General features: G+C 50.4%; 1 protein-coding gene across 3 annotated transcripts in view; it reads left to right on the top strand.

The window, feature by feature from the left end:
- The window catches only part of EXOC6B (exocyst complex component 6B), a 220,723-nt gene that overhangs the window by 134,565 nt on the left and 62,705 nt on the right, over positions 1 to 23,453 (top strand). For all 3 annotated transcript variants that reach the window (XR_014568506.1, XM_083757097.1, XM_083757098.1), the window contains 3 exons: positions 3,483 to 3,594; positions 5,651 to 5,785; positions 7,052 to 7,231. Coding sequence is in view for 2 of the 3 variants with exons in the window: in XM_083757097.1 (XP_083613223.1) it covers positions 3,483 to 3,594; positions 5,651 to 5,785; positions 7,052 to 7,231 (427 nt within the window). In the remaining variant the exon portion in view is untranslated. The remainder of the gene's footprint in view (positions 1 to 3,482; positions 3,595 to 5,650; positions 5,786 to 7,051; positions 7,232 to 23,453) is intronic.

The following is a 23,453-nucleotide window of genomic DNA, read 5'->3' as shown; positions in this document are numbered from 1 at the left end:
GTATGACAACCAGGTGCTACTGACTCCTCTTGACTTGATAAAAACCAGTGCTTTTCCCCAGGACATTTTGGGGCATAAAACCATTTCTCCTTTGGACTGCCTTTCTGCTTAGGCACCCCCCCCCTTCCTCTCATCAGGTGGTGATGATGAGTGTTGTCTGTTGGGCCTGTTGTCATATAAAAAAATGCTGCCATATAATAGGATCTGCCAATAATATTAATCATCAACATATGTGTAATTTCGATGAAGAAAAAAAATTCCTTCCAGTAGCACCTTAATTTTTTTTGTTTTGACTATGGCAGACCAACACGGCTACCTATCTGTAACTGGAACTTAGATGAAGAAGACAGGTACCCTTCAAAGTACCCTTCCCCACCCAGGCATCCTTCAGGTGGGTTGGACTATATGGTTCCCATCAGCCACATCCAGAAAGGTGTATGATGGTGAAACAGGTGGGAGTTGTAGGCAAAAACATCTGGAGGGCACAGGTTGAGGAAGGGTGTCTTAGCCAACGGTTTGTTGCATCAGCTTTCAAGGGAGGAGCTTCAACCCTGAACAAAACTAGGTGGCCCTTCCCTGTCCATATCAGAAGAAGAAGAAGAGCTTCTGCAAACATAAGCCAACTTTTTATTTTTATTAAAAATGAACACTAGTAGAACACATCAATTGCTCTGGCCACCAAATCTAGAATTTGAGGGGGGGTTGACCTTTGGGACAGGGTACAAAGAGCCAAGATTGCGGTGGTGTTTATCGCAGACGGATGCCTCGAGTATCTTGCTCCTCTGATTCCTTCTGGCTGAGTGTGGTTCTTCTACTCCTGCCACCCCTGGAGTCCCATCTTTTGAAAAACAGTGTGTGTTGCACCACATGGGCCCATGCATTAAGGGCAAATGCTTGCAGAAAATGTCCACCTTGGTTTGGGTAGAGGGTGGAGTTCTCTCCCAAGGGACATTCCTGGGAGTCCAGAGCTTTCCCTTCTGTGATTCCCTTGAGCAGGACCAACAGAGGCCGATCCTCTTGCCTGGAGGCCACCTTGGTCCTTCATTAGAAATAAGTGCCTTTATTGTTATCATGTCCAGCCTTGGCTTAGCAGGGCACTTTTTTCCAGCAGGAGCAACAAGGGAGCTGAGAAAAAAAGGCTGCTGCTGCTGCTACTGTTGACTCTTCCCTTCAGCTTGACAGCCTGTATTAGTTTTTATTAGGACGTTTGCCTGCAGAGGCGGCGGTGGTTTTTTCTTTCTGCCTCTCTCCTCTCCCCTGTCATTTATGGTGCGCCCCAGAGTGATTGGGGTCAGGCTGTCCATCACAGCCGCCACGAAGGTCACGGCTGCTGTGGCAGGAACTCGGGGGCCGCCAGCCGTCACTGTCACAGATGTCTTTCTTTCGGCACACTCAATAGCTCCCCACCTCCCTGCCCCGCAAAGAGCAGACCCTGCAGCAAAGAACGCGGAGTGTGATTTTTGTTAATTAGGATTCCAAGCAACAAATGCCTCCCCTTGGGGAGTGGGGGGGACGGACAAGGAATGTGTACAAGGAGTTGGGGGGGTAGCAGAGGAGGAGGGGGCACTCCTTGCCTCAAACTAGAGAGTTTAGAGTTGCTCCCTGGTTTGTCTGTCGTGATGCCCTTGAGATAAGAACCTCTAAGGAGTCTGCTGGGTCAGGCCCTTGCTCCACCTACTCCAGCGCCCTGTTCTCACAGGGGTCAAACAGATGCCCCAGTGAGAAACCCGGAAGCAGGATCCGGACACAAGAGCCCTCTTCCCTCCTGCTCTTTCCAGCAACTGCAGTTCAGAAGCATGGCAGAGGTAGTAGCCACAGATCGCCCTCTCCTCCTCCATGATTGTGTCTAATCCCCATTTAAAACCCTCCAGCTTGGTGGCCATCCCAGCCAGGGAGATCCATAGGTTGACCAGGCACTGCATCAATAAGGGCTTTGATCTGTCCTGAATCTCCCAGCCTTCAGCTTCATCGGAGGCTCATCGATACGATAATACGATAATCTTTATTCTCGTCGTCCCATACAGAACAACGAAATTGAAAAAATCAATCAGACATTCAAAGACCCTCAAGCCTGCTATCCCAGCCTGGTTAGCCCCGAAAAACTCTGATACCCCATAATTGAATACAGTATACTCACATAAAGACTACCTTACACTGCGTTTACATCCTTTCCTTCCTACGCTCTTTCCTTATATTGACGGACTCCTTGTCACTCTGCTCTCACAAAAAACCCCTTGGCCACGTGTCTGGCTTGTCTTGGCACACGGCACCCTTCCGAGTCTTGAGAATTGGGTTAGTGCCCCTTTTGGTCCCTTTGTGGATCCCTTTGGGTGCTGCCCTCACCCAGACTCAGATAGGTGCATGCTAGAAAACACACCCCTGTTGAAATGCCAGAAAGCACACCCCTGTTGATTCCTATTTCTAGGAACATGACTTGGGTCTCACTCTGGACGCCATTTGGGATGCTGCAGTCATGTCCCTGTGGACTGTTCCACTGGATTGCAGTTGCAGTACATTAACACATGTTGAGGTCTCCACTTGCTACATCTTCCTTTATTTCCTCATGCTTTCAGACTTGGGACCATTCATATATGTATGAAATACATGTAATTTGTTCTGGAATTTGACCAAGAGCTCTCATGGTGGTTTATATTAAACAATCAATGACAGTTTTCAAAAATTCAACATGGTTCCATTTATAGTAAAGGTAAAGGTACCCCTGATCGTTAGGTCCAGTCGTGGCCGACTCTGGGGTTGCGGCGCTCATCTCGCTTTATTGGCCAAGGGAGCCAGCGTACAGCTTCTGGGTCATGTGGCCAGCAGGACTAAGCCGCTTCTGGCAAACCAGAGTGGCGCACGGAAACGCTGTTTACCTTCCCGCCGGAGCGTTACCTATTTATCTACTTGACTTTGACGTGCTTTCGAACTGCTAGGTGGCCAGGAGCAGAGACTGAGGAATGGGAGCTCACCCCGTCGTGGGGATTCGAACCGCCGACCTTCTGATCGGCAAGTCCTAGGCTCTGTGGTTTAACCCACAGCGCCACCCGCTCCCTCCATTTATAGTAGTGTAACATAAAAAGAGAGTGAATCACAGGTGCCTGTTCCTTCTCTCCCCCCTCCCAATTTGGGACTTCATCCTTGTGGGCTCAGTTCAGCTTCTGCCTGGATGTCCCTTCCTTTGTGATGATAGGCTGAAATCTCCATCCTCAACTACACAACATGTGCACATTGCTCGCCATCAGGACTCGTCTGGCCGTCATGAAAATTCAAAATTCCGCCGTCATGAAAATTCAAAATTACCATTTGCTGGAATCACAATTCCCTCAGGTCCTCAGTCTGCCTGGATGGCAACCACGTTGTCTTTGATGCTGGATTTTTGAAAGGGCCACTTGACCCTCTAGGATTATCTGGTTCCAAAGCAATGCTTGGTTCACTGCCCCTTTAAGCAATTTCTCTTCTTCACGTCTCTCTCTGCCTTTCAGCTCCACCGAGGTGGATGACATGATTCGGAAATCGACCAACTTGCTGCTGACTCGAACGCTGAGCAACTGCTTGCAGAACGTCATCAAGAGGAGGAATGTCGGCCTGACGGAGGCGAGTGTTCTGCTTTCGGACGTGTGTGTGTGTGTGTGTTTGCCCCTGCCTTCATAGTTACTTTGGATATGGGAGCATGAATTCTGTGCGCCTTCTCCCCATCTTCATGGGCCTCGCCTGAAAGGAAGAGCAATTTTCAGCAGTCCTGTAGAAAGCCCCCTCTTTACACACTTGATTTATCTCTTCTCCTGCCTCCCACCTACAGTGGTGCCTCACAAGACAAAATTAATTCGTTCCGTGAGGCTCTTCGTATAGCGGTTTTTTAGTCTTGTGAAGCAAGCCCATTGACAGCTTAGTGGCTTTTAGCGATCAGCTGTTAAGCGGCTTATCAGCGGATCAGCTGATAAGCAGCTTAGCGGCTTAGGAAAAGGGGGGGAAAAGGGAAAAAACCCCGAAGGAACTCTCAAGACATTTTCGTCTTGCGAAGCAAGCCCATAGGGAAATTCGTTTTGTGAAGCGCCTCCAAAATGGAAAACCCTTTCGTCTAGCAGGTTTTCCATCTTGCGAGGCGTTCGTCTTGCGGGGCACCACTGTACTTCCTTGCCTTGGACGCAGGATCTCTCATGTCCAAATATCAAACACCCCATCATTTCCACCCTCCCCATTAAGGCCATTTCTTGTGCTACTCCACAACACAGACAATTCTTGGAGTGGTGGTGGTAGCCTCTCACGCCTGCTAAAACCGAAGGTCCAAGTGTCCTCTTAGCCGTTCCTTGAAGGAGCTCTCCGTGATGCACCTGCCAAATAAGCTGGGGCCCCGCTGATCAATGGGGACGTGGGGTCTGGGAGAGCCTGCATGCAACACGCGTGACTAAAAGTGGAATGTGGTGGTGGGGCTGGCTACCCCCAGCGTGAGTAGATCTGCGATTGCACTTCACCCTCAAGAGATCTTGCACCCATGCGCTGCACTCTCCACCCAGCCTCACCTAATCTTACTAACCACAAACAGCCAACCTTCTTGGCTTAATAAGGTGGTGGCAAAAGGGGTAGTTAGATTCAGTGGAACCTTGGCTCCTGAATGAATGAAAACCGGAAGTAATTGTTCCAGTTTTCGAATGTTCTTTGGAAGCCAAACGCTCAGCGTGGCTTCCGTGGCTTCTGATTGGCTGCAGGAAGCTGCTGCAGCCAATCAAAAGCTGCGCCTTGGTTCCCAAACTGTTTTGGGAATCGAACAGACTCCCGGAACAGATTAAGTTCGGGAACCAAGGTTCCACTGTATTTGTTGGAAGCCTGGCAGGAGTGGGGAGAGGCCTTGGAATGGAAGCAAGCTGGTTTCAAAAAAACGGGAAGATGATCAAAAGTAGCTGAGATGGCTCCAGAGGTAAGAGGGAGCCCTGCAACTGATGCGAATCCCCCTTCTTTAGTGTAAAATCCCCAGCACCCGGGGGGGGGGGACAGGGAGGGGAAGGCAGGAGGAGAAAAAGGGGTTCTGGTTTTCTTTTGTTGTATTGCACCTCCTTAGAAATACCTGCAGCCACCTCTAATGTCAGGCGCAGGAGCATTTTTATCTCCCCCCCTCCAGCCCAAGAAAAAATAACAGGGCATGTTTTGCAGCAGTCACAAACCCTCAAATCCTGAGACAACCAAATTGGCTCTTTCTTAATTGCCCCTCCGAGTGCCTGCAGGTTTTCCTAAAGAGCCTTGTCTGAGCTGGGGGGAGGGAGGGAGGAGCTGTCACTCAGGCTCCTGTCACTTAAGACTTATTGGCAAAGGGCTTCAGATCTACTGTCTTGCTTTTTTTTCTTCCTGTAGCCAGATTGCCTTTTAATGGGATTGGAGACGAGCTGAATTTAGAAAATTCATTAGAGTTTTTCTTCTGCCTCTAGCAGAAATCCTTGGGAAATTCCTTCCCAGAGAGCCATGAATGGCATAGAAACATCACCTGTTGGGGAAAAGAGACCCGTTTCCCTGACTCTTTGTCCAGACCTATTGTGTTCTGCCAGAGGCTGTGTCTGAATGACCGCAGGTGCCCATTGTGGGTTGCCTTGGCTTTATCTGTTCTGCTGTCGGTTGTTGAAAAACCAAAGTGTGAAATGTGTGTCTGCTCCTTTTCCAGCTGGTCCAGATTATTATCAACACGACACACTTGGAGAAGTCCTGCAGGTTCCTTGAGGAATTCATAACCAACATCACCAACGTCCTGCCAGAAACCGTCCACACGACGAAGTTATATGGAACGACCACCTTCAAGGTGAGGCTGGTGCCGTGTGCTGGCGGGAAGCTCTGTTAAAGGTACAATAACCAAGCATATTGAAGAACAAGCCCTGCTGAAGCAGAGCCAGCATGGCTTCTGCAAAGCCAAAGCCCGTGCCAGGAACCTATTAGAGTTTTTTGAGAATGTCAGCAGGGATATAGATGAAGGTGATTTGGTTAACATCGAGCCATGGAATCATAGAATTGTAGAGGGACCCCGGGCGTCATTTATTCCAAACCCCCTGCAACGCAGGAATCTCAGCTAAAGCATCCATGACAGACGGCTGTCCAACTACTGCTTAAATACCTCCAATGAAGGAGAGTCCCCCACCTCCTGAGGGAGACTGTACCACCGTTGAGCAGCTCTCTTTCAAAAAGTTCTTCCTGGTGTTTAGTCAGAATCCCCTTTCTTGTGACTTGAATCCATTGCTTCTGGTCCTACCCCTCAGAGCAGGAGAAAACAAGCTTGCTGCATCTTCCATGTGATGGAATACCTTTAGGTATTTGAAGATGGCTCTCATATCTCCTCTCAGTCTCTTCTTTACTGGGTTAAGTTGGGTATAATTCCCTTAACTGTTCTTCATAAGGCTTCGTTTCCAGACCCTGGATCATCTTGGTCTCCCTCCTCTGCACATGTTCCAGCTTGTCAACATCCTTCTTAAATTGTGGTGCCCAGAATTGGACACAGTATTCCAGGTGTGGTTTGACCAAAGCAGGATAGAGTGGGCCTATCACTTCCGTTGAACTGGACACTAGACTTCTGTTGATGCAGCCCAGAATAGCATTAGCTTTTTTTGCTGCTGCCTCATACTGTTGACTCACGTTAAGCTTGTGGTCCACCAAGACCTCTAGATCTTTTTCACCTGTACTGCTAGTAAGCCGGGTGTCACCCATCCTATATTTGTGCATCTGGTTCTACCTGCCTAAGAGCAGAACCCTATACTTGGACTTCCAAGAATGATTGCTATTTGGACCTGAGCTTTTTAACTTGTGCATAAATGATCTAGAGTAAGAGCTGTGCAGAGAAGTTGCCAAGTTTGCTGATGATAGCAAATTGTTTAGGGCTATTAAATCTCACCACCATTGTCAAAGGGTTTTCTTTTACTTGCATATTGATTTATTACATAAGCTATGTTTAGCACCTGCCCTTCACAAAAGGCCCCAGGGAGGTTACATCCTGGAGGCAGACATGGATGGTCCACTTCACTCAAAGAATTCCAGTTGCGATGCTTCGTTTCCCGCTGAGCCTTGTTTTCTCCCTCAGGACGCTCGCCATGCTGCAGAGGAGGAGATCTACACGAACTTGAACCAGAAGATTGACCAGTTCTTGCAGCTTGCAGATTACGACTGGATGGCCGTCGAGGCCGGGTCAAAGGCCAGTGACTACCTGGTGGACCTCATTGCATTCCTGCGCAGCACCTTCGCGGTCTTTACACACCTGCCTGTAAGTATGCCTCAGAACATGAAGGTTCTTCTTCTCCCTCTCCTTCTCCCTCTTCTTTCTCTTATTCTTTTCGGGAGCTTCTGTTCCAGTTGCACGCCTCCTGAGCTACCACAGATGCAGCTGGCAGGAGAGGATGATGTTAGGAGCCTCCCCAGAGGTGGTGAAGGCAAAACCAAGGGCCAGAGCTGTTCCTTAGTGCATTTAGCTGGGGACAACAGTCTGCTTCTCCTGGAGCTAGTCAGCAACTGCTTTTGCTGACGGAGGAGGACGACATCCAAGCCTCTTCTTCACATTGTGCATGATGGGTCCTTCCACAAGCATTTCAGTGCCAAATGCCGCTTGAGAAAACCTTGCTGTCTCTGCCCCTTCCTCCCTCCGTCCTTGGCTTCTTTCTGTGTCCTCCTGAGTCCTGCTTGCCATGTGTCATTCGCAGGAACAGTTTCCTCTCTAGGATTAAACTCTGAAAGACCAGATCTCCCTGTTTGCAGCAGAATCAGGCTGTGCTTGGTGTAGACTGGCTAGCACCTCTCCTGTCGCACGCCCCTGAGCAGTTTTTCAACTTTAAAAAAACCTGTTTGTTCTAAGCGAATTGGTAACACTGAGCATAAGTGCTGTATTATATATATAATGCAACCACAAGACGTTTTTCAAAGGCAGGCAAGCCTGTCTGAATCATGGGAGGGAGTGGCAATCTTGCCACCAAATAAGGGTCCAGCTCAATGGTTGGCATGTCTCTGAAACGCTGGGCAAAGGGCAGAGGAAGGTGAAACGGCCCGAGGGTACCTCTGCACCCGCTTTCCATCTTCTAGAGGTGTGGCGTATTCCATTGGAGAAGCAGATTGTGGCCATTCTGAAGATGCTCTTAGCTCTCTGCAGACGATTTTTCCGAGTAGTAGGGAGAGAGCAGGATTGCACCTGCTGGCCTTGCCCCACTCCCACTCCGTCCTCTGTGCAGGATCAGCCTGATCTTTCCCCCACTGTCATTCCCTCTGGCTGCCACTCAGCAACTTGAGCTTTTGTCGTTTCGAATATGCTTTTGGGATTGTGGAGACTGCAGTGGTGAAGTTAACCACCCTTCATTTCAGTCCAGGCTCAGGAAGTATTTAGCAAATCTCGGGGTTGTGCATTTTCCTTGGAGCCAGGCGCTCCCCACCCCCGCCAAATCCAGGCCTCAGAATAAAGTGGGGAGAGAAATAGACGATGGTGCAAAAAGAGAGTTCAGATCTGTGTGTGAGAGAGAGGTGGGGAGTGAGGTCCCCAGTTTTCTCACCCATGTAATTTGGACGCTCCTTTCACATTAGTGGCAAATGGGAGAAGAAGTGAGCGACGTACAGCAGGGTGAAATTAGTATCCGCTGTCAGTGGCTACATTTCAGTGAAATGTGAGCATGCACAGTCCTCTGGGAGACCCTCCGCGGATCTTGCACGTGGTATTTAGTTTTGGTCACTGCATATCATGACGTTGGAGGGGACGCTCTCGCCTGCCCTGCTTTCCCTGGCACAGGGTTGAGGAGAGCTCCACTCCTCAGTTCAAGGTCTGGTTTATAGAGCACTCCAGTTGGTGGTCTCCTTTAGCAGCTCAGCTCTGCGGGGCACGCTTTTCCACCCGAGCATAAAGCATCCCCAACGTGGAGATGTGGGGGAATGCAGGACGTGTCTGCGATGATTTATGGGATGGGTCTGGAGCGATTAATCTTCCTTAAACCATTAATGATGTTCTCCCAGATTGATCAGGACATTCTCAAAGTGGGGCTGGGAGAGACCGAGCGGAAACGGTTTCCCCTGCTTTCAGGTGGGTGTTTCTGTTCTCATGCCCAGAAATGGTCTGGTGGGGAGCTTGGAGGTGGCTGCAAAGAGTCTGGACAGGACGTGCTCCCTCAAAAGAGGGAGGCACGACCCCTCTGGTCCTGACAGACACTTCTCCATCCTGCTGCTTCCTCACTGGGTGCTGGCTGGAGAAGAGGACAGCAAATAGGAGCCGGGACCCGCACGCCTTGCGCTGTCAAATGCTCAAGCCCCGGGTGAAGAGTTCGCAGGTGAGGGTGGGGCCCTCCAGCCTCTTGTGGCTGCCACCCAGAGAACTTCCATGGTGGTTTGGAGTAACCGTTTTCAGATGGCCTCAAAAGAGTGGAACGCGCTCAGGGATGAAACCCTGGGCCTGGGACCCCCACCCCACCCCAAATGCACTAGTCGAGCAGGGTGGTAGTGGTTCGCCACAAAGGAATGGGAGGCAAACCCCGGCACCCAAATCTAAAATAAAACAAGCTAGTATTTTATATATATATCTTTTTCAAAATGGTCTCCAGCTCTTTGGAGAACGGGTCTCTGGTTGCAGGAGATGGCTATCACGGCCAAGAGAGAGAGAGGGAGCCCCTTTGTCCCTGGTGGCTGCCTGTTATTTTAATTCCATGTCAGACAAGTCAGAGTAAATCGCCCGGACAGATCTGCGCCAAGCGTGCGGATTTGTTGACTCTAAGCCTTTTGCAGATGGAAGGTTATGTCAACACCTCTGGCGGGGCTGTCAGCTTAACAAAGCAAGGAAGTTTTTTATTTGTTGGGGAAAGGAGTGTTTTTCTGTTTTGATTTTTAAGTTTCCTTTAATCCTCGGAGGCTTGTATCTTGATAACCTTCTTGTGCGGGGTAATCGGGGAAGGTCAGGAGGTTGCGGCGACCTGGGAAGGGGAAGTAATCTTTCAGCAATCTTCCCGGTGGTAATCGGCTCCAACAGTTCAGCCTGAACTCTTTGCAAGGGGAGCCTGGTGCTCTCTCCCCCCCTCCCTCCCTCAGCCTCTCCCTCGCTTTCCCCCCTCCTCCCCTGTTTACTTTTGGCCAGATGGTGAGCGCAGATTTCAGATGGAACCGTGAAAAATCTTTAAAAGTCTTGCTTGGGTCCAGGCCCTCCTTTGCGGCTCGATCTGGCCGTCGCCATCCTTGCACAGAAAGCCTTTGCTTGCCCCTGGGTGGTGGAGAGCTCTGCAAAGTTTATTTCCCCACACAGTGGTACCTTGGGTTACAGATGCTTCAGGTTACAGACTCCGCTAACCCAGAAATAGTGCTTCGGGTTAAGAACTTTGCTTGAGGATGAGAACAGAAATTGTGCTCCGGCGGTGTGGCAGCAGCAGGAGGCCCCATTAGCTAAAGTGGTGCTTCAAGTTAAGAACAGTTTCAGGTTAAGAACGGACCTCCAGAACGAATTAAGTTCTTAACCCGAGGTACCACTGTAAAGGAAATTTGCCCCTTTGGATGGGCTTGTCAGCACATCCGTAATGCAGCTGCTCATGTATCCGAAATGTGAGGGAAACGGCACCTCCCAGTTTGGATACAAAAGCCCCATCATGACCTAGGAGCTGGTGGGCCGGGGGGGGGGCGCATATGTGGGGCAAGGGGGGAGGGTAAGCTGGGACCCACAGAGCCCTTGGCCAACATCTTGCCTTGACCATAAGCTCCCTTGAGCGAGCCAGGCTTCTTCAGCTGCAGACCCCTTCCCCATCTGCAATATGGCCTACCTTGCAAGATTGCTGTCAGAAAAGGCATTATGGCAGAGGTTTATAAAATTATTCAGGGCATGGATCAAGTGGATAGAAGAAAGTTTTCTTCCCTCTCCGATAACCATAGAACATTCAAGGAACTGAATGTTGAAAGATCCAGGACAGATAGAAAGCCCTTCCTCTCACAGTGCAGAATTATGGGGGCATCCCCAGCGTTGGTATCGCTAGTGAGCCCAGCAGCAGGATCCGCTGGGAAGGTGCCTTTGGCAAATGTTATTGAACCCCAGAGACACCCCTGGCTGGTGATGCCCCTCAGTTTGTGAACTCCCCCTCCCCCCTCCAGACACAAACAGCAGTCCTCCATCTGGCCCAGCGACCTGATCCCAGGGGTAGTTCCCCCTTCCTCCCTCCTCACCCAGATTTTTTTATTATTAGTTATTAAATTCATATATCACCCTTCATCTGAAGATCACAGGGCATTTTACAAGATGAGCACCCACAAAGGATTTCTAGAAATATTTGTATACCACTGTGCCATAAACACCCCCCCCATCAAAGCAATCAAAACATAAAACCATGCAATAAAAGCCATATAGAAAAGGCTCAAGACAGAGATCAGTTAACTGTTGTGGAAAGAGGTATTTTAAATTGTCTGCCTAGCCTTGGTGGAACAGACAACTTTTCTGCAGGCCTTGAGATGTAGAAACAGAAGGCACCTGCAGGATTTCTGTTGGCAGAGAGTTCCACCGGTGCCTCTGAATTCTCGCAAGGAAGGCCAGCCCCCTTCCCCTCCTCTGCAACTGCTGCTTGGAGCTCTTCTGCCTCTGACCTCAGGGCCGGGGTCCCCCTGTCCTCCAGATTGCTTCCCTTGTCCTTGGCCAGGCTGTCTGCGGAAGAGAAGCCGGTCCGTGACTCGCCCAGGCAGTGCTTCCCTTCCTCCCTGCGGAGGAGGACGGTGCCAGCTGCTGCGTGGAGCCAGACTGCCCCCTCCCCCTGCCAGCCGGGTGGGTCTGTGTCTTCTGAAGCTTCCTGTCTTGACCTTCCCTCCCTAGGGGGATTCCTATGCCCACTCAGCCATGCCGGTGAGTATGCCCAGTGCGCTGCCCACGTTCCATGCCGCCCTGCTTGCCCCCTGTCTGTTAGAAGGTTCCTTGAACCAGCCGAGGCCTGCGGGCCCAGGAGGCGGCAGGGTGGGGGGCCAGAGGAGGGAGCCCTGCACCTTATCCCAGGAGCAAAAGAAGCACAGCTCCAGGCGTCAGATCCCTCCGGGGCAAGGCAGCCGCTACAGGCGCTGCTCAAAAGGGTCATAACTGTTTAATGGTCCAGACATGGCCCAGGGCAGGTGGGTGGGGGGTGCAGGTGGTTCCCAAAGCACCCATCGTCCCTGTGGTGCCCTCCTTTGGCCAGAGGGTGGCACTCGAGTTCAGACGTGCTCTGAGGCTCCATCCCCCAGTTTGTCCATTCCCGGTTCCTCTGCCCATAAGTCAAGGTGAGAGATCAGCAGGGCAAAGGCCACCCTGGGAGGATGCGGGAGCAGAGGGCAGGCTCTTACGTAGGGCACCGTGGAGTGGCGAAAGAGCTGGCAGGCTGCTTGGGCCAAACTCCACTAAGTGCAGCAGGCTGCCCTGTGCTCAAAGTGCCTTCTCCAGCCTCACCTTGAAATCCTTTGAGGAAGGACATTTCTCACCTTTCAAAGCTCATGTCTTGCAGTCCTTGGACTGCCCCAAAATGGGAATTTTCTCTGTAAGATTCAGCCCTGGACCATCTTAAGCTTTGCTCCCTGTCCTCTCCTCACAGGTCAGAGGACTTCCATGGAGGATAGTTTCTCCTCTGGCATAGAATCAGAGTATCGGAGAGTTGGAAGGGACCCCAAAGGTCTGCTAGTCCAGCCCCCTGCAATGCAGGAATCTCAACGAAAGCATCCATGACGGATGTCCACTGATCCAGCAGGAAGCGGATCTTGCTCTACAAGCCCCTGTGGAATCCACAGGAAATGTGCATGAGCTCCCTGGGAATTCTGCTGTTTCCAACTTGGGGTGCAGAAGAGCCCAGACTCCCTTCTCTCCTCCCCCCTGGGAGTTGCTGCCCCCCCCTCAATGAAAGGCAGAAATGCAGCCTTCTGGTTCAATGAACGCTTCTAACAGCTTCCATCACTGCTTGGTTCACCTCTGGTAGAGAAGCTCATCCAAGTCTGTCCTGGCTGTCTCTCCCCCCCCCCCCCCACTTCCAAGAGGTGCATTAACCCCACTTGTGCTCCACCGCTAGAGGCGTAGCTGCTTTGCCGTTTGAGTCTCTGGCGTGCAAGGATGGACACAGAGAAGCCTTTTTTCCACCGGTGGACTCGTGTCCCAGGGAGCTCCGCCTTAAGTCCTTTTGGGCTCCAAACAGCCGCAGTCTCTGCCACCCACATCGGGGTAGCTCCGCTTGGGTCACCCGAGGGAGGTGGTCCGGTGTCAGCAGGCGGGGTTAATTCCTGGTGCCCCACAGGCTTCTTGAAGGAGGGGGCTGGGCAGCAGCCGGGAGGGAGCTCTCCACACTTTCCCGTCAGCCTCCCGGCTCTTGTCCAGGGTAAGCAGCTCTTTGCAGCCAGTGTGGTTGGCGGGGAAGGCTGTGTGCCCTGTGGCCACTGAATCCAGATGGGGAGCCGGGTGGCGGCAGCGGTGGAGCCTGCAGAGGTGGGTGCCCAGGGCTGGAGGGCTCCTTCCGCTGGACGTGGGATGAGTGACGTCACCCTGTGTCTGAGAGGGACTCAGCTTTCCCATCCAGCTGTGTGTCTTAACTACCACCGTTTTAAAAACGTAAATAGTCTCACGTTGCATTCTCTAGTTAGTTTCTACTAACTGAGCAAGCCGGGCACTAATCCAGTTGGCATGTTAGAAAGATTAGAGTTCACCCTTTGTCCGTTCCACATTCTGCTACCAAAGATGGTTCCAAATCAAGTTTCCTGACGCCTGCCCCAAAGGCTCCATTGGGCAGGAGATTTTGGGGTCCTTGGTGTGTCTCTATCACGTTTGTGGAGAGGTAGGGATTCCCCTAGGCTGCAGCATAGTACCAATAATCTGCTACAGCATCCCTTCGATGGTGGGTTACACCTGGGCAAGGTGGAAGGGTTCATTCTTGGGCTCTGCCTGCAAGAAGCCAGAGGACTTCATAGACACAGAGAATTGTAGAGTTGGAAGGGACCCTGAGGGTCATCCAGTCCAACCCCCTGCGATGCAGGGATCTCACCTGAAGCATCCTAGACAGATGGCCACCCAACCTCTGCTTAAAAGTATGAGCTTTCGTGTGCACACAGGTATCTGAAGAAGTGTGCATGCACACGAAAGCTCATACCAAAGCTCATACCAATAACTAACTTAGTTGGTCTCCAAGGTGCTACTGGAAGGATTTTTTTAATCCTGTGAGGTAGTTTAGGCTGAGAGGCAGTGACTGCCCCAAAGGTCACACCCAGTGAGCTTCATAGCTACGGAGGGATTTGAACCCAGGTCCTAGTCTGACACTGTTGCTTGAAGGGATCTTTACTGTGACTTGGAGGAGGAGGATGATTATAATAAAAATAAACAAATAAATAAATAATTTACACCCCACCCATCTGGCTGGGATTCCCCAGCCATGCTGGGCGGCTTCCAACAAAACTTTTAAAATACATTAAAACATCAGTCATTAAAAACTTCCCTAAACAGGGCTGCCTTCAGGGCTCTTCTAAACGTCAGGTAGTTTATCTCTTTGACATCTGGTGGGAGGGTGTTCCACAGGGCGGGTGCCACCACCGAGAAGGCCCTCTGCCTGGTTCCCTGTAACCTCACTTCTCGCAGGGAGGGAACCACCAGAAGGCCCTTGGGAGAAGGACCCTGGTGTCTGGGCAGAACGATGGGGATGGAGACGCTCCTTCAGGTATACTGGGCCGAGGCCATTTGGGGCTTTCAAGGTCATCACCAACACTTTGAATTGTGCTCAGAAACATCCTGGGAGCCAATGTAGGTCTTTCAGGACCAGTGTTATGTGGTCTTGGCAGCCGCTCCCAGTCACCAGTCTAGCTGCCGCATCCTTTGTGCTGCTTGCGCATGTACTGTGTGTGGGCAGGGGAACCAGCTGCAACTCTCTGGCCTCTGTAGACAACACGGCATGTCGGGAAGAGGCAACTAATAAAGCGGAAGTTCCAGGCCGTTGAGTGTGTGTGTGTGTGTGAGAGAGAGAGATCGCTATCTGTCTTGAATCAGCCTCCTCCTACCAAGATGGCAGCTGCTTTGTATTTCATGGAAAATCTGCCCAACGGAAAGAATGTTGTTTCGAAAACAAGTCCTGGAGAAAGGAAAAGCCACACAAGAGCTGCCCGAGAAGGTGTCGTCATGCTGCACCGGCCAGGGACCAGGGAGCCTGGGTTCTCCCTGGGTGGCGCTTGACGTCTGTCTTCGGAGTGCATCGCCAGCCCTCGTCACCGCACACTTGCACCCTGGGAGGTTTTCCTCTTTCAAAGTTCATAGGGGACAGCCAGCTTTTTACAGAAGCTTTGTAGAAAGTTTGGTGAAATGCAAGTCTTACCCACAAGGAAATTTGCCTTTGATTTTCAAGTCTACCCCTTGAATAGACTTCTTCGCACTGTGGCATCACAACATCACGCAAGCAACTCAAAGTTGCAGCCCAACTCCTTTTTGGATGCAGGAAGTCCAGAGGTAGAAGATCCGCAGCATGTTGTTGTTGTTTAGTCCTTTAGTCGTGTCCGCTTCTTCGTGACCCCCTGGACCAGAGCATGCCAGGCACTCCTGTCTTCCACTGCCTCCCCCAGTTTGGTCAAACTCATGCTGGTAGCTTCGAGAACATTGTCCAACCATCTCGTCCTCCGTCGTCCCCTTCTCCTTGTGCCCTCCATCATTCCCAACATCAGGGTCTTTCCCAGGGAATCTTCTCTTCTCATGAGGTAGCCAAAGTCTTGGAGCCTCAGCTTCAGGATCTGTCCTTCCAGTGAGCATTCAGGGCTGATTTCCTTCAGAATGGATGTGTTTGATCTTCTTGCAGTCCGTGGGACTCTCAAGAGTCTCCTCCAGCATCAGAATTCAAAAGCATCCATTCTTCGTCGATCAGCCTTCTTTATGGTCCAGCTCTCACTTCCATACATCACTACTGGGAAAACCATAGCTTTTACTATACGGACCTTTGTTGGCAAGGTGATGTCTCTGCTTATTAAGATGCTGTCTAGGTTTGTCATTGCTTTTCTCCCAAGAAGGAGGTGTCTTTTAATTTTGTGACTGCTGTCACCATCTACAGTAATCATGGAGCCCAAGAAAGTAAAATCTCTCACTGCCTCCCTTTCTTCCCCTTCTATTTGCCAGGAGGTGATGGGCCCAGTGGCCATGATCTTCGTTTTTTTGATGTTGAGCTTCAGACCATATTTTGCGCTCTCCTCTTTCACCCTCATTTAAAGGTTCTTTAATTTCTCCTCACTTTCTGCCATCAAGGTTGTGTCATCTGCATATCTGAGGTTGTTGATATTTCTTCCGGCAATCTTAATTCCGGCGAGGGATTCATCCAGCCCAGCCTTTCACATGATGAATTCTGCATATGAGTTAATAATAATAATAATAATAATAATAATAATAATAATAATAATAATTTATTTATACCCCGCCCTCCCCAGCCAAGGCCGGGCTCAGAGCGGCTTACAAACAATAATAAAAACAAGATGAATGATTACAACTTAAAAACAAAAATAAAATACAACATTAAAATAATGGAACATTAAAATATTAAAATGTAGCAGGGAGACAATATACGGCCATAGAACCATAGAATGGCCATAGAACCATCTAGTCCAGCCCCCTGCAAGGCAGGAATCTCAGCTAAATCATCCCTGACAGGTGGCCACCCAGCCTCTGCTTCAATGCCTCCACGGAAGCAGCGTCCACCACCTCCAAGGGAGTTCGTTTCACTGGAAGCCACAGGAGGGGAGAGTTGCTCTTGAACTCGGGACCTGCTTGCAGGCTTCCCGTTGGGGCATCTGGTTGCTCGCTGTGAGAACAGGATGCTGAACTATACGGGCCATGGGCCCGATCCATAGGCTCTTCTTATGTTCTTATCCCCCTGCCACAGCCCCCCAAAATGTGTTGCTAAAAACTCATTTTAAAATTGGGTATCCGATATTGCTTAAAACCTCAAGTTCGTCAGAGAGATGCTCCCATCTTAATCTGGAATGCAGATTCCATGATGGGAATATATATATTGGGCTGTGTTTCCCCAATTCAGGGGTTTTATCATCTCTGCAGAAACTCTTTCCCTTTCTAGAGAAGCTCTGAGGCTTTTCCAGGCAGGATCCAGCGATGGGACGTGAAAGAGCAGCCGGTCCGTGGGCTCATCCCCTTCTCCGAGCACAAAGGGCGAGCGTGGGACATTCATCAGGAATGAGAGGCAGCAAATTTAAAGCAGACAAACGGAAATGCTTGGTTTCGGCGCAGCACATGTTTGACCTGTGGCTCTCCTGCTACAAGCCGAACAGAAGCCAAAGGCTTAGAGGCTCCTCCAAATGAGGACCAGGCAGACTCGTGAATACCTTTAAAAGGCTTGTAAAGAAAAGGCCACAAACCTGTTTTTCACAAGGTAAGGAAGTCATTAATTGACACACGGACAGTTCTGCCCTGGGCTGCCTTGACCCTTCTGAAAAAGTCGCTCTCAGCAAACTGCGTTTATTCCTAGTTAAAGGCAGAGGCTGTATCTCACAGTTAGTCCTCTGAGCTGCATGTGTCAGAATGAACATGGCGTGACTTTTTCAATGGACTAAATGGTCACGGACCTGGCCTGTGGAATGGCCCTCCTGCAGCAAGACACGGATGGAGTTGGGGGGCAAAACAAGAACGGGGCTCAGTGAACCTTCTTGTGCTTGAGGCTGCTGTGGAACATTTGGCCTTAACTAAGCATTTTGCCCTTATAAAGAGTTCCTGGCAAATAATAATAATAATAATAATAATAATAATAATAATAATAATAAGTTTTTATTTGTATCCCGCCCACCCCGGCCGAGGCCAGGCTCAGAGCAGCTAACATCATAAAAACAACACAATATGCATAAAAACAGACATCAATTAATTAAAATACATCTTAAAATTAATTCAGACAAGTTAAAAGCTGGGCAGGTGGCAATTATCAGGTTGGAGTTGAGAGTCCTTAATCCTTGCCAAGACCAACTGTTTCCACTGAACATAGAAGGACCTGTGAGCGGGTGGGGGGGCCTCCTTGGGGCTTGGTTTATACAAAGGAAAGTAAGTCAGACTGCACCCTGCCCAAAGGCCTGGCAGAACAGCTCCGTCTTGCAGGCCCTGTGGAAAGATGTCAAATCCCGCAGGGTCCTGGTCTCTTGTGGGAGAACATTCCACCAGGCCGGGGCCATGGCCAAAAAGGCCCTGGCTCTAATCGAGGCCAGTCTAATTCCCTTAGGCTTACCTAGAACAACCACCCAATTGCAGAAATATTAGCCGAGGAATTATATGAGTTTTAATCAGCTGATCAAAGCTCCATGAGAAGAAAGCATTCTTCCTCTGTTTTGAGTTGGTGCCTGCATTTCCTCTTCTGCGAGAGTGATGAAAGAGGACAGGGAATAGCTCTCCTAAGATGGTGCCTGCTTTGATAAGGATTCTTTTAAAGAAAAATTAAAAATATTGTTGCCCTCACCAGGGTTTCTGTAGGCATTAAGAAACAAGTAACGTTGGGTCGACTGAAAGGTTTCCAGTGGCTTAATCTCACCGATTAATTACTTGAGGGGCGCAACTGGGTCCAGCTCCTTCACCCTGAGGGCTGTTGCTCCGTGGGCACAGCAGCCCAGGATTGGCGCCTGGCAGCTTCCCCCGGTAGGGATGAGGGAGACCCTTTCCTGCCCAAATGACCCTGGAGAGCCCTTGCTGCCAATCAGTGGAAGCATCAGACTTTGACTCGGGCTAAGGCACCTGCTTCCCCCAGCCAGTCCCTCTTCTAGGTGACTTTGTTGGCTGTTGCTAGATTGCTCTTCTGGCCACATGCCTCCAGGAGCCAAGCGCGGCATGTTTGCCTGAGCAGCGTTTTTGGCATCCGCCTGGCAGAAAAGTTGCCCTTGGCTCGGCTGAGGAGAGTCCGTGCCTAACCACATATTTATACTCTCCTGAGTCATGCTTCAAGAGTAGCCGTGAGGCTGCGGCTGGGATCCCTGGCAGACCAGGGCGTTGCCCACCTTTGCCCTGGCTAGACCAAAGGCCTCTCCCTGGGTTTCTCTCACGTAGCTGTGCTGTGCCTCTGAGAAGTTTTTAATGGTTGATGTCGTATTGTGCTTCTTAATATTTTGTTGGGAGAGTGGCTGGGGAACCTGGTCAGAAGGAAGCGGGGTATGTAAATTTCACCATCATCTTAGACAAAGCGAACAGTGCCTGGTCTGCTGTTCTCTGTTTTATGCTTGAAGCCTCTCCACGAAAGATGCGAGCATCACTGAGCTGGAGTCAGGATTTGGCCCAGGCCACCCACTGTTGAAAACTGAGCTGAGTCTTGGCCTCCCAATCCGGCGGACATGCCCCAGGGCACCACATTGGCACCAGATTCATGACAGCAGATGTTGTGGTGTGTGGAAGAGCCCCCTCCTTGGTATGGGGCGGCAGGGTTGGGCATTTCTGCCATTTAAATAGCCATTAGAGATACTAGCACTTGGCTCTCTGGTTTATTTACTGTTTATTTGTACCCTGCCCCCTCTCTGAAGGCACTCAGGGTGGCGCATGTCCCCCTGGCAATATGGAAGCATGGAATGGTAGAGCTGGAAGGGAGCCCAAGAGTCATTGAGTCCAAACCCCTTCAGTGCAGGAATCTCAGCTGAAGCTCCATCACAGATGACCACCCCACCTTGGCTTAAAAACCTCCAAGGAAGGAGAGTCCATCACCTCCAGAAGGAGACTGCTCCACTGTCAAACAGCTCTTGCTCTCAGAAAGTTCTTCCCAGTGTTCAGTCAGAATTTCCTTTCTACTGCTATAACACTACTAATTGCTGTATCTCCATTGTAGTTACAGCTACTCTTAATTAGTTCCATACTTGATTTTTGAGTCATTTCCCCAAAGTGATTTAGCAATACAAGCATCAACAACAGAGACAATATAGCAACAATTTTCAATCCAGCGCAGATGCAGTCTGGAATAAAAATCTCCACTTAAAAGGCGGGTCTTCAGTCAATGTTGGAAAGATGGTGCCTGTCTGGTGTGCAGCAGGAGGCAGTTCCAAAGGGCCAGTGCTCCCATTCTGAAAGGCTTATTCCTGCCTGTGGTTTGTGCAGAATGGATTTCCTGGTGTGATGGTTTCTGCAGGGAGGAATCTCCTTCGGAGGGAGAGATGTTGGGTCATGAAGTGATCAGCCACAAGGTAGTCAGGTGACAGCAGGTATTTGGGGGACAGTTGCGGCTGTTTTATAGAATCATAGAATTGCAGAGTTGGAAGGGACCCCAAGGGTCATCCAGTCCAACCCCCGGCAATGCAGAAATCACAGCTGGAGAATCCCCGGCAGGTGGCCACCCAACTTCTGCTTTAAAATTTCCAGGGAAGAAGAGTCCACCATCTGAGGAAGTCTGTTCCACCGTCAAGCAGTTCTTACCTTCCATGGACCAGCCCCAGGGACACCCAGGAGGTTCCTCTCCTCTTCAGACTTAAGGGTACAGAGAATTCTAAAAAATGCAGACTTAATGAACCCACAGTGGCAGCGATGCACCTTGAAGTGTGAAGATTCTGCCCTTCAGAATGCTTGTGTAGCCAACACCATCCATGTGCCTGTATTGTGTTGGGTGCTGAGTGCTGTGGGGCTTTGGAATTGAAATGTGTTAACAAGAGGGTCTTGTAACTTGCTTCTCATGGGGCATTTTTGGGCAGAGAAGGTGATGTGGCCCTTGCAGAGGGAGAGGCAATAATTGTCTTCACTCAGTTGCACATGTGGGAATTGGAAAGGTGCCCTGTTCTAAGCATGGATCCAATAAGAGGCCCAATCCATTGGGATCTCCTCCTCCTGCACACAGTGGGTCTTACACAGAATCTGCTCCTGACTGAGGGGGCTGCGGAGGTCCCAGCAAAATGGCAGCTTCTGTTTCTGACCGCAGTGACTCCCTTGTGGTGAGCCTTGTGCTGTGTAAACAAGGACTCCAATTTACTGGCTGAAAACGTCATCCTCTTCCTCTCAGTGAATTCCAAACCCAAGTAAACTCTGTCTGTATAGTTTAGCGCCTGCCGTCCGTCTCCTCCTGTGTCCAAGTCTTTTCCACACACTGGCCTCAACATTGGCCACTTGCGATTGTTTCCCATGGACCCAGATCAAATGCCGAGTTGGGCACAGTCTCCAATCGAAAAGAACCTATTAATTTCCAGTTGACTTTGTGAAGTCACTCGCTTCTTTGAAATCCTACGCTTGCCACGTCTAGTGCAAGGAGACACCAGCTCTTGCTCAAAAAGCAGCTAACCTTTTTCCTTCCCGCCCCCGTCACAATGTAAATAAAAATTGGGGGACTAATTCAAGTAAAATAACCTGCAAAGGTCAGCTGCCTTCTATCCTAAGTGGATGTGACCTCCACGGAAGGGAAGATTCAGGAATGACTACTGCGCTGGGCATTGGGGTAGCTGGGCAGTCTGGGGGTGGGGGGGCAGGTTTCCTGCCCTTTTTGAGGGGCTTAAGGTTCTGCAATGGCCAGCGTTTGGACACTAGAATACGAGCCCCCACCAACCCCAAGAACCCGGGACATGATGCTGTGCCAGGGGGCCTTTAAAAGCCATGTAAAGGTAAAGGTACCCCTGACCGATAGATCCAGTCACAGATGACTCTGGGGTTGTGGCGCTCATCTTGCTCTGTAAGCTGAGGGAGCCGGCGTTTGTCCGCAGACAGTTTTTTCCAGGTCATGTGGCCAGCATGACTAAGCCGCTTCTCGCGAACCAGAGCAGCGCACGGAAACGCCGTTTACCTTCCCGCCGGAGCGGTACCTATTTATCTACTTGTACTTTGACATGCTTTCGAATTGCTAGGTGGGCAGGAGCTGGGACCGAGAAACGGGAGCTCACCCCGTTGCAGGGATTCGAACCGCTGACCTTCTGAGGTTCCGTTCAGCACCTTAGTAGGTGCTCCTTGGGGAAAGTGTTTTCTCCATGGATGTGTAACAAAGCCCCTGGCCAGCAGGACATTTTGTGGCAGAGAATTCCATATATTAATTCCACACTCTGTCTGCCCTGAACCTAGCACCCGTCAGCTGCACTGGGGGATCCCAAGTTCCCGAAGGAGAGAAGTAGGGAACAAACAAACCTTTCTTCGCTCTTTCTTCTCCATTCATATTTTCAAAACCACTAATGTTTTTCTTCTCCACCTGTACCAGGAGTGACTTAACTTGTGGGAGCCCTGTAGATGTTGGTGGGCTCCAGATCCTATCAGCCCAGGTAGCATGTCCCGTAATCGAGGGTCATCGAGGGATTCCTGCATTTCAGGGGGTTGGAGTGGATGACCGTTGTGGTCCCTTCCAACTCTACAATTCCATGATTCTGTGATCAATGAATGATGAGATTTGCAATCCAGCAACATGGATCTCCACAGCTTACCAATGCTATGATAGCTGGTCTGTTTGTTTTGAATCACTTTCCTAGGAATCCCCAAGACAGAACACGTTTTTCTTCCTTGCCATTTAGCATGAGCACAAGTTCTTTCGCGATTAGCAACCTGTTAGTTTAGATCCCTTGAACGAGTTCATGGTATGTTTTCCCCAACATCCATCACCTTAAACTTATTATTTGAACCGTGTTACTTGCAGTTTTGTTGCCTATTCCCCCTAGCTGCAGAATAAGGAGGCCATGTTATCTCCACTTGGAGTGCTTTTGGTAGGAGGAGGGGGCACTCTTGGGAACCTACTCCAGCCTTTCCCAACCTGGTGCCCCCCCCAGTGTTTTGGACCTCCCTCAGCCCTGCTCCTTCTTACCTGCTAACCAGCACAGATCCATGGGCTCCTTTTCCTTGAGTGGCCCAGCCCCCAGCTTCCCCATGTTGCAGGAGTGCCCCCCCCAGCCCAGGCTCCACCCCTCTTTCTACATGTCTGCAAGAGTCCTGCTCTCTCCTTGCAGAACAGCCAGATGTGGTTTCCTGGAGGTTCTCCGCTCCCTCCCTCCTTCCCTCCCTCTTGCAGTGAGGTAGGTAGCAGCCAACGTGACCCTGATTGTGGACTGGAATTAATGGATGTTTGTTTTAACAGCCTTTGAGTTTCAGTAGCTCCTAATGAGGCCTTTGATAGCGAGGTTCCCTAATTAACAAGGCAGCCTTTCAGCTCTGCCCCTAATCCTCTAATTGTTAACACATTTCCTTGATTTGAGTGTGTTTTCTTGTCACCACCAAAAAAACGTGTTGCGGGGATGGCCGGCTTTCAGGGCTTTCAGCTCTGGCCTTCTTTGCGGAGGTGATTACTCCTCCTCTGGGACCCAGAGGACTCGCTCCATTGCCCAGGGCCTGAAACACAAATGGAATTAGGTGATTTCATGCCTAGTTTTCCGAAGCAGATGGGAGTCCTCCCAGAGCAGCCATCGGAGCAGCCTCGCTTGACGTTGGCCTCAGAAGAGAGTAATCTCTGCCTTCCTGGCCTCTGCGTTTGCCCTGCCCACCTCCAGGCATGTTGGGCTTCCCGGTCTTGCCATCCCTTTTCATCCTCCTGTGGGCAGTGGCTAGATCATGCACAGCACCAGATTCCTAAAGCAGCAGCCTCACTGAAGCTGAGCCGTTCCGCATCCGG

This window comes from Podarcis gaigeae, assembly GCF_964106915.1.
Source record: "Podarcis gaigeae genome assembly, chromosome: 9".
Taxonomy (NCBI): domain Eukaryota; kingdom Metazoa; phylum Chordata; class Lepidosauria; order Squamata; family Lacertidae; genus Podarcis; species Podarcis gaigeae.
Note: the sequence above shows the minus strand (reverse complement) of the source record. Positions and strands in the feature narration are given on the sequence as shown.